Source organism: Salvelinus alpinus, chromosome 38 (assembly GCF_045679555.1).
Source record: "Salvelinus alpinus chromosome 38, SLU_Salpinus.1, whole genome shotgun sequence".
In the NCBI taxonomy this organism is placed as follows: Eukaryota; Metazoa; Chordata; class Actinopteri; order Salmoniformes; family Salmonidae; genus Salvelinus; species Salvelinus alpinus.
The window spans coordinates 8,907,531-8,919,196 of record NC_092123.1 but is presented as its reverse complement, the minus strand read 5'-3'; the positions used below and the strand labels follow the sequence as shown (position 1 = coordinate 8,919,196).

Genomic DNA, 11,666 nt, shown 5'->3' with positions numbered 1-11,666 from the left:
ATAAACTCACTGGTGAGGTTGACTTCATTAATTCCAGCCTAGTGTACTACATGTCATTTTCTAGCTTTATTATCGATACTGTAAACAACACCTGTATCCAATATGGGTGAAGAAGAGGCACTATGTAGATCTACTTCCTTTATACACCTACTTCCTTTATTGACTGTCATGTGTTACTTTTCATTACAGCCTATAATGTCTGTTCGTACTTTCGATTGGGCAGAGGTACGTGGTGACCCGAGGTCATTGAGGCGGGAAGAACACCGTTGCTTGTATCTAATTGGTTGACAGACCTCTAGTCAGCATGTCACGACAAGTTCGCTTAACTTTATTGGACAGGGCACAGAATAAATCGCACTAGAGGAAACAGGGGTCAGGCACGGCGCCAGGATTTTCTCTCTCCCGGTGCTAAGTGGGGGCTTGACCAATACGTGGGGGATGCTAAGAAAATAGACGATTTCCATGACTATTTACAAGTGCATTTATTCCATATGCATAATCAGACAACTGTGCATTGGTAATAATGTTTCGGGTGAAATGGCTATCACAACGTCTGAAATGAAATTAATAATATCCAAAGTGCAGCCACAACGAGAAGTGCAATGCATTTAACCTATGCCTGTTAACTGTGCACACTTGTAAAACGAATTGGCTATCGTCACAATCTTAGTGATTGTATTTCTATTGCAAACAAAAAATGCACTTGTTGGCCGACGATATACATGCGTCCTGCTGTGCATTGGTTATACTGTTACGGATTAAATGTCTATCACGTCAGAAATGAAAATAATTCATATTCAGTGCAGCCACAACGAGAAGTGCATTTACCCTGTGCCTGTCAACTGTACATACATGGTGTAAAACGAGCTGGCTATCCTCACAATCTTAGCGATTATATTTCTATTGCAAAAATCCTTGTAGGCCGACTGGACGACAATATGCTGCGTCTTCTTGTTCCATCCAGATCAGCGTGATTGAATCATGTTCGCACCACCGGACAGGCGCACTCTGCCAATAAATAGAAGGCCTTTCAGTTACTTACCACAAGGGTTCTGAGTCGAGGGTTTAACCCAGTATTTAATTCTGTATATCATGATGCGTGTACCTAGCATTTCTAGTATTATCTGAGATTTTCGTTGCAACTATTTTGTCCAATTTGCCTATGACCTGTAAAAGTTCATGGAAGTTTCCCAGGTTGACAGCCATGTAATTGTCTATGTCTCCTCTCTGAAAGTCCCTGGTATGCAGTGTAACGCAATGACTCCACAACTGCTCTCATATACTCTCTGTTGTCTCGGACTAGTTTCGAATGTCCATCACTTAGAGCATTGCATATTGTTGAGCCAGACTCTTTCTGAATAGTCCACTCATTCCACGCTGTCATTGCATATTTATGCTCCACACTAGCATCGTGTGTCTTGAACGAACTTGTCCCATTCTTCCAGTTCTTCTGGTAGCCATCGAGGGTAAATGCCGCCTTCTCTCCACCATGGTTTCCTGGACGTTGAAAGTGGCGGCATGCAAAGCCGAAAGCACGGTCCTTTGAAATAGAATATTCCAGCCATGTGTAATCCTCATACCATCTACGATTGAAGTAGCGATCCCGCTGTCCAACTTTTGTGGCTGGATAACGCCGAAGAAGAGGGCGCCTTGGTTCTTCAACAGGTGACTGGTTTAAATCAGAGGGAGCGGTGGCTAGCAGCGACGAACTGCTCTGGTGCTCCCTCACGTCGTGGTTCACGCGTTTCTCTCTCCAACTCATCTTTCTTATCTCCCTCTTCTTTGGGCCCCTCGGAGACAGGTTCTGGATTTTCTACCTGCACTCTTCTCTTGATCAGAAAACGGTCCATCGCAACGGGGCGAAATGGCGACTAGCTAGCTAGACGTTAGCTCACATAACGTAGCATAACGTGCGCGAGCAGATAGAGAATGGAGTCAATAACGTGATCCACCTTTCTTGCAAGTTTACAATAGACAACACAATGCTTAATATTCCTACTTATTAGTGTACTATGGTATTCCATGACAAGCTGGTGGACGTCTCCTGATGGTGCCTATTTAACCTGTCAGTCTATAGGAGTTGAGTGTTACCTATTTCCCAACTTCATTCATAGTGGACATTTCCTCTGCCAGTTCTAATTAGTTAATGAATAGAAGGAATCAGCACTGAGCCTGCAGAGAGATAGCTCCATTATCAATTTAGAGAGAGGAATTTCAGCACCATGAAGAGGAAGACAACGTTACTATATTGAATAAGATCTCAACTCCAATCCTCCTTCACCACATTTCTCTTGCTCTTATCCATCTTTAAGATTACCACTGACATACAGTACCACAGGAGAAAACTTACATCATACAGTAGCTATGTTGTAAGAGCTGATTTTCAAATTCATGGGCAGGAAACATATAGATGTAACCCAGACTTAATCTATACTGATTTAGCTATTCAAAAGCAAAATACGAATAAAAAGATTTAAACAAAAAATGAATACAAAATATTAAATATTTACAAAATGCACAGGAGCACTTTGCCTAGGCGACCTCACAGCGCCATGTCAAAATGTGTAGAACAGCATGATATTAGCTATAAAACTGCAAAGGTTTCTCTGCCTCATGGCCTTGCGCTACACCACTGCATGCATCCCAATGGTAGACTGCCTCGAACAAATCACCCCCTTCAATGCTGCAGACAGCAGGAGTTGATCCTTGGCTTAACAGTGTCATAGCAGATAACCAGTCTTCCGCTAAGTCACCAGTCAAAAAGGGTAGACGAACACAAACCCTTCAAACGTCTTAATAAGCCTTTGCATATTTCTTTCGCTTCTACATATTATAAACGGCACATTTTGGACGTTTGATTTTGCTTTGGGAGGGATATCTGTCTGACAATTACATTTTAAAAAGTCTCATGTAGGAAGTAGTCAATTCTGAAGAAGGAGAGGTTGAGCCAGAAGTTGGTTCCGTCCGCAAATGCCACCTTATTCCCTGTAAATAGCGCACTACTTTTGACCCAAGCCATATGGGCCCTGGTTAAAAGTAGTGCACTGCATAGGGAATAGTTGTTTGTTGTAGAATACAATGGAGCTGTCCCAGAGGTAACCTTGCTGCTTTTGTATTTTCACCACAAACAAATCTGCTCTTCTTCAAACAAGCCCAAGCATCTCACATTGTAACAATATCTAAACTCACCATACACATGTATTGATCCTTTATCTATACATCTGCACAATACAATTGAAAGTAAATCTTGTACTTTTTAGAGTGTATCCACTCTCCTCTATCTCCCCCCCCCCCCCCCCCACTCCATTGCAGTCTACTCACACAGATAACTGTATTTTGTTTCAATGTCAGCTATATTTTGAAGGTCTTGGATAGCTTGTACTGTATGTTGGGATCTGACAAGTGCTGACCTCCATGGTTTTAATGGACTCTTCTGTGGCTCATTTGTAAGAAGAGGGGTGCTCTCTGCTGCCTCTGCTTTGTGCTGGGACAGGTCTCCAGGGCCCTCTTCTTCAGAAACATGGAGGACAACACATCTTTATGGGCTACATGACCTCCTTACTGAGCACTATTGACTGGTTGTCAGCTAGCCTTCTAGACAATGATGCTGGAATTGGTCTCTCTTATTGTCTTTTGTCCTCTCTTTTTCATCTTCTCTCTCTCGCTCTCTTTCACTCGCTCTCTCAATTCAATTCAAGGGCTTTATTGGCATGGGAAACATGTTACCATTGCCAAACCAAGTGAAATAGGTAATAAACAAAAGTGAAATAAACAATCAAAATGAACAGTAAACATTACACTCACAGAAGTTCCAAAAGAATAAAGACATTTCAAATGTCGTATTATGTCAATATGCAATGTTGTAGTGATGTGCAAATAGTTAAAGTACAAAAGAGAAAATAAATAAACATAAATATGGGTTGTATTTACAATGGTGTTGGTTCTTCACTGGTTGCCCTTTTCTTGGGGCGACAGGTCACAAATATTGCTGCTGTGATGGCACACTGGTATTTCACCCAGTCGTGAAATACTGGGTGAAATTCTCTCTCTCTCTCTCTGTGTTTGTGTGTACATGAAAAGAAAAAGCCCTGTAGGGGGCAGCAAAGTACCGCACACTATTCATTTGGATGAACATGATAATAAGGAACCTAAAATATCACATAAGCCAAGACAAGGGAGTGGAAATACATCTACGAGTGAGGATAAGCTGCAGCCCTAGACAAGCTGGGTACATTAGCCTTCCACAAGAGTGTCTGGTTGTGTATGTTGGATGTCATTTCTAATTTCAGTACTTCACCTCTGTGATTGCCCAGGAGGGGGTGGAGAAGGCCCTTGCACTCTGGACCTGTCTGTCTTCTGACTAAGACTGTACTGTAAGCTCCACTGGCTGGTGAGGCTCTGGCTCCACCAGTGTAGTATAAGACAGTTAGCAAGGCAGGCAGCAGCTGCTTCTGTTCATCCATTACGCCGGGGGACTGGAACACTCAGCTAGCTAACTCCCTCCTAGGACACTGACCTCCTTTGTGGTGCTCGATTGAAATTCAGGAGCCTGCCCCCGTACCAGTACCCCAGGCCCAGCACAAGTCTGTAAACAATCAGGGGCATATGGGTGAGGAATGACAATCTCTGAAAAGTGAAAGACGGGATGAGACGGGATGTGATGAGATGGGATCCCTGGCTGTGATCCCACTCTGAGGGTGTCTCAAGGGGAGTGGGATATGCAAAAAACACATTTCCATGTCCTCACACTCGTACAGGTTGTCCACTTGTACATGCAGTGAAACAGGACAAATATAAGCACCCCCTATTTGACATTTGACATACACACACACATTGCATGGACATACAGTGAATGGTTTTTCAATTACAATACATTATTACATCCACATTAGGTGGGGTATTTTATCTGTGTCGTTAGGCTGCCCCTGGCCCTGCATATTCCATATTTGAAAAAGAGCATGGAGAGTGGGGCTGCCGCAGTCTAATAGAGAGAATGGAGGGACCATCCGGCTGCATCTCCTCAGGGGAAACCAAACCAGAGAGATCAGACAGTGGCTGAATCACTACAGTTTAAGATCTGGCAGGAACAGTGGTGGGACTTGACTGAGAGGAGACAAAAGGAGAGGAAACAAATTATTACGTTTAACGGACTAAAGAGGGTTTCATATTCACAATGGGCCCTGCAGAGAAAAAGCCCTTTGTCACTCAGATTACTGGACTAAATCAGAGTTTCCCGAACTCGGTCTTAGGTCGTTTTCATTGTCCCCGTGCGTGTTTTTTTGGGGGGGAGGGGCAAAGCCGAGTTTAGACAGTGGTGGAAAAAGTACTCAAAAGTCATACTTGAGTAAAAGTAAAGATACCTTAATAGAAAATGACTCAAGTAAAAGTGAAAGTCACCTAGTAAAATTCTACTTGAGTAAAAGTCTAAAAGTATTTGGTTTTAAGTATACTTAAGTATCAAAAGTAAATGGAATTGCTAAAATGTACTTAAGTATCTAAAGTAAAAGTAAAAGTATTAATCATTTCAAATCCCTTATATTATGCAAATCAGACATCACAATTTTCTTGTTTTTCATTTATTTACGGGTAGCCATGGGTGCACTACAACACTCTGACATTAATTTACAAACAAAGCATGTGTTTAGTGAGTCCACCAGATCAGAGGCAGTTGGGATGACCAGGGATGTTGTCTTGCTTGATAAGTGTGTGAATTGGACTATTTTCCTGTCAAAATGTAACATGTACTTTTGGGTGTCAGGGAAAATGTATGGCGTAAAAAGTACATTATTTTCTTTAGGAATGTAGTGAAGTAAAAGTAAAAGTTGTCGAAAATATAAATAGTAAAGTAAAGTACAGATATCCCAAAAAACGACTTAAGTAGTAGTTTTACTTAAGTACTTTACACGACTGAGTTTAGAAAACCCTGGACTAAAAGGATTATTCTTCTGGAACACATTATCCCTTTAAAAGTGCAGAGTTTTGTGTACCTCAATATTCTAAGAATTGTCAGTAATCTTACTGACAATTCTTAGAATACACTACTGTAGATTAAGGTGAAGAGATATGCATGTATGTAATTCCCTACTGTCAATTAAATTATGGTCGCGCTCTCTCTCTCTCGCTCTCTCTCTCTCTCTCTCTCTCTCTCTCTCTCTCACTCACGAGAAACATCGTCACGTTTACAAATGAGAGGACAGGATATGTCATGTAGACCCTCAGTATTGAAAAGTGTTAGAAACATGATCTCCCCGTACCGATAGCTCTACCTTCCTCCCGCCTTCCTCCCCTCCTACCTTTTCTATCTCTCGCACGCTTTCACAGTGTCCTCCACTCGCTCACATACAGCTGGGAAGAGGTAAAGGTAAAACGCAAAGGTTTGCGTGACAAGCGAAGTGGCTATCTACAGTTGACATTTCTGAACGTTATAACCGGACCAGGACGTGAGTGAATGAAGTGCTGCGGCCAGTTTTAGATCCGCAACGATGTCCGACTTTATTTTAGCTGTTTTGACCATATCTGGATTATTTCAAATTGCTAAAATGCTGACAACTGCGGATGCAGATCAAGGTAAAACAAGTTCACGTTGTGCTATTACTGTCGAAAAGCCATCTATTAGTATCTTATCATTATCATCATCACATCACAAATCATAGATTTCCAAAAGCATTTTATGACCTTGTCCTTGGCTTTTTGTCACGTAGGCCTATGTGTTATGTTGTTCAGCAAGGCTTGTTACAAATCTCTGAATTACAAATCTCTGAATTAAGTGTGTGATGTGCACTGTCACTAATAATGCGAATTCGCGTTTTGAAGTTTTTGTATGCTATTATTATAGATAACATGCGTGATGCAGAAGATGAACAGAAGTCTGCTCTATTCATCCAGTGATTTAACCCAAATAACATGATTATTTGATATTGTATAATTGAGCATTAGGTAGGCTACCACTTTCCTTTTGTTGTTTTAATAACTTTATAGCCCACCCACATTAAACATTTTGTTGCAAAGCCTTAACAATACAGGCTTGTTCAAATAGATTTATAACAGATGGGAATGAATTCATAATTGATTGATAATGTTTAGGGCTATATGCAGTTGAAAATGTATCAAAGAAAAAAACAATCACGCAAAAAAACAAAGGTACCAAATACTCAAATACATGTATACCTGCTCAACATCAGTATGTCCACTAAGCTACTGGTTAATGAAATCCATCTGGTCATCTTGTTCACTACATGCTCATCTGTTTAGCCTGCCTGACCAATATAAACCTCTGAAATATGGGCTAGGCTACTGCGGGAAGACCTTTACATCCAATAAACACTAGATCGACCATAAATGACCAACATCATTACAGTTTATCCACAACAGTTTTAGAAATGTAATCCAATATTGACAACTCCATTGCTGCCTTAGCAAATCCAAATTGAGTCTTAATGATAGAGAATATGGAGTAAACGTACTCAGACAGAGATAGATCTGTTCCTTGCATACGTGTTTTTAGTGGCTGGCAGAGGTGACACCACAGGTTTTAAAAAAAAATTATGGCAAAATTAGTTTTTTTTCTTCTGGGGCATGGAGTTTTTCCTGGTCTCATGACCTGGTCAGGTAAAACTCTGGGTACTATTCGTAAGCTATGACAAAATATTATTATTATAGATCGCTTCCCTTATCTGTGCTATGACTATAGGGCTGGGTTTTTTCTTGTCGGGTTATGTGAATTGGAAACACTCCTGGTCTAATGTGGATAAAACCAGTTCTAACTACCACAAGCCTTGTTATTTTTCAATTCTGAATCTGATATCAAAAGAGCCAGAGACAACAACTACAACAAAGGTGTGAGGGTGTTGGTGAATGGAAAAAATGCGGAGTCAGGCACAGGACACAGATATGAGTAGAGTCCGAAAGTTTACTCAAAAATAAAGATAATGTTCCAACAAGGAAAACACAAAATAATCCAAAGCACAAGAACACGAACCCACATGACAAACAATAACGCACAAAACAGAGAGGGAAGCCAGAGGGTTAAATAAGGAACATAATTAATGGAATATAAATCAGGTGTGTATGATGAAGACAAAACCAAACGAAAATGAAACATGGATCGGTGGCGACTAGAAAGCCGCCGAACGCCGCCCGAACAAAGAGAGAGACCAACTTCGGCAGAAGTTGTTACAAAAGGCCAGTGACACTAAATCTCACAACAAAATGTGGAAAAAAGTCAAGGGGTATGAATACTTTCTGAAGGCACTGTACTCTGTAGTTTACTATAGCAGGGCTGTGTTATGCAAAAGATTGTTACAATGTCTTTAAATGTTAATTTCACTCTATACACACACACAATGTTGATCAGTAGACTTTGAAAAAAAAAAAAATGTATAATTTTGTAAAAATTTTATGTCATAAAACCTTTTATTGTTCATCTGATTACAGTGCTCTTCTGCAATGATTCATTCTTTAAGCTTTATGTAAGGCATGGTTACATGTAACACTATACACGGTAGACTTTGTAACAAGGCAGGGAGGGTTACATTGAACACAATTCTTTATGTGTATGTAACGGATGTGAAATGGCTAGCTAGTTAGCGGGTACGCGCTAGTAGCGTTTCAATCAGTTACGTCACTTGCTCTGAAACCTATAAGTAGTGTTGCCCCTTGCTCTGCAAGGGCCGTGGCCTTTGTGGAGCGATGGGTAACGATGCTTCGTGGGCGACCGTTGTTGATGTGTGCAGAGGGTCCCTGGTTCGCGCCCGTGTCGGGGCGAGGGGACGCCGTAAAGTTATACTGTTACATGTAAGTCATAAAACAAAAATACGCTTGTGTCTCCGTCTGGCCCACCAAAGGTTGGTTACCTGGTGCTCACTGTAGGAACTGATTGCCTTTCAAATTCAATCATTAAATCAACTACTTTCAACATTTTCATTGAAAATAATAACCCCCATTTCTCTTGCACTCTATTCTAACCAAACCTGCACTACCAGTTCATAACAGTAGGTGTCACTATGCTCTAGCTATTTGAAAAAGACCGATGTCATGATGCCTGCTTGTCTCCCTATTTGTGAAAGTTATGGTGGTGCTAGACATACAGTTGAAGTCGGAAGTTTACATACACTTAGGTTGGAGTCATTAAAACTTGTTTTTCAACCACACCACAAATTTCTTGTTAACCCTCGCCAACAGCCAATAAAATTGCAGGGCGCCAAATACAAAACAACAGAAATCTCATAATTACATTTCTCAAACATACAAGTATTAGGCACCATTTTATAGAAAGAATTCTCTTTAATCCAGCCACAGTGTCTGATTTCAAAAATGCTTTACAGCGAAAGCTCCACAAACTATTATGTTAGGTCACCACCAAGTCACAGATAAACCCAGCCATTTTTCCCGCCAAAGAGAGGAGTCACAAAAAGCACAAATAGAGATAAAATGAATCACTAACCTTTGATGATCTTCATCAGATGACACTCATAGGACTTCATGTTACACAATACATGTATGTTTTGTTCGGTAAAGTTCATATTTATATCCAAAAATGTATTTTCCATTGGCGTATTAGATTCAGTAGTTCAAAAACATGCAGTGATATTGCAGAGAGCCACACGAATTCACAGAAATACTCATAATAAATGTTGATGAAAATACAGCTATTATACATGAAACTTTAGATACACTTCTCCTTAATGCGACCGCTGTGTCAGATTTTTAAATTTTTTTACGGAAAAAGCATAATCTGAGAACGGCGCTCAGAGCCCAAACCAGCCAGAGAAATATACGCCATGTTGGGTAGTCAACATTATTCATATTATTCATATATAAATATTCACTTACCTTTGATGATCTTCATCAGAATGCACTCCCAGGAATCACAGTTCCACAAAAAATGCTTGTTTTGTTCGATAATGTCCATCATTTATGTCCATTTATGTCCAATAGCGTCTTTTGTTAGGGCGTTTGGTAAACAATCCAAAAGCGTGATCTGGTCCATTCGGACGAAACGTTCAAAAAGTTATATTACAGGTCGAAGAAACTTGTCAAACTAAGTATATAATCAATCTTTAGGATGTTTTTATCATAAAAGTTCAATACTGTTCCAACCGGAGAATTCCATTGTCTGTAGAATTGCAATGGAACGAGAGCAACCTCTCAAGTGAAAGCGCATGACTGAGAACGAGGCTGTAGGCAGACCCCTTAGTAAAACAGCTCCCATCCAGCCCCCCTTCACATGAGCAGCCTGAAACCACGTTCTAAAGACGATTGACATCTAGTGGAAGCTTTAGGAAGTGAAAAATAACCCATATCCCACTGTGTATTCGATAGGGGTGAGTTCAAAAACTACAAACCTCAGATTTCCAAATTCCTGTTGGGATTTTTTCTCAGGTTTTTGCCTGCCATATTAGTTATGTTATACTCACAGACATCATTCAAGCAGTTTTAGAAACTTCAGAGTGTTTTCTATCCAATACTACTAATAATATGCATATATTAGCATCTGGGACTGAGTAGGAGGCAGTTCACTCTGGGCATGCTATTCATTCAAAAGTGAAAATGCTGCCCCCTATCCCAAACAAGTTAACAAACTATAGTCGGTTTGGACATGTACTTTGTGCATGACAAGTAATTTTTCCAACAATTGTTTACAGACAGATTATTTCACTTATAATTCACTGTATCACAATTCCAGTGGTTCAGAAGTTTACATACACTAAGTTGACTGTGCCTTTAAACAGCTTGGGAAATTCCAGAAAATGATGTCATGGCTTTAGAAGCTTCTAATAGGCTAATTGACATAATTTGAGTCAATTGGAGGTGTACCTGTGGATGTATTTCAAGGCCTACCTTCAAACTCAGTGCCTCTTTGCTTGACATCATGGAAAATCAAAAGAAATCAGCCAAGACCTCAGATTTTTTGTTGTTGTTGAATTCCACAACTCTGGTTCATCCTTGGGAGCAATTTCCAAATGCCTGAAGGTACCACATTCATCTGTACAAACAATAGTACGCAAGTATAAACACCATGGGACCACGCAGCCGTCATACCGCTCAGGAAGGAGACGCGTTCTGTCTCCTAGAGATGAACGTACTTTGGTGCGAAAATTGCAAATCAATCCCAGAACAACAGCAAAGGACCTTGTGAAGATGCTGGAGGAAACCTGTACAAAAGTATCTATATCCACAGTAAAACAAGTCCTATATCGACATAACCTGAAAGGCCGCTCAGCAAGGAAGAAGCCACTGCTTCGACACCGCCATTAAAATGCCAGACTACGGTTTGCAACTGCACATGGGGACAAAGATTGTACTTTTTGGAGAATTGTCCTCTGGTCTGATGAAACAAAAATAGAACTGTTTGGCCATAATGACCATTTTTATGTTTGGAGGAAAAAGGGGGACGCTTGCAAGCCGAAGAACACCATCCCGAGGGTGGCAGCATCCTGTTGTGGGGGTGATTTGCTGCAGAAGGGACTGGTGCACTTCACAAAATAGATGGCATCATGAGGATGGAAATGATGTGGATATATTGAATCAACATCTCAAGACATCAGTCAGGAGGTTAAAGCTTGGTTGCAAATGGGTCTTCCAAATGGAAATGACCCCAAGCATACTTCCAAAGTTGTGGCAAAATGGCTTAAGGACAACAAAGTCAAGGTATTTGAGTGGCCACC

The 11,666-nt window shown here is 40.6% G+C and overlaps 1 protein-coding gene across 1 annotated transcript in view; it reads left to right on the top strand.

The window, feature by feature from the left end:
• Positions 1 to 6,209: 6,209 nt before the first annotated feature.
• The window catches only part of LOC139566155 (low-density lipoprotein receptor-related protein 1B-like), a 207,199-nt gene continuing 201,742 nt past the window's right edge, over positions 6,210 to 11,666 (top strand). The window contains exon 1 of the mRNA XM_071387119.1: positions 6,210 to 6,567. Coding sequence (XP_071243220.1) covers positions 6,483 to 6,567 — 85 coding nt within the window. The 5' untranslated portion in view covers positions 6,210 to 6,482. The remainder of the gene's footprint in view (positions 6,568 to 11,666) is intronic.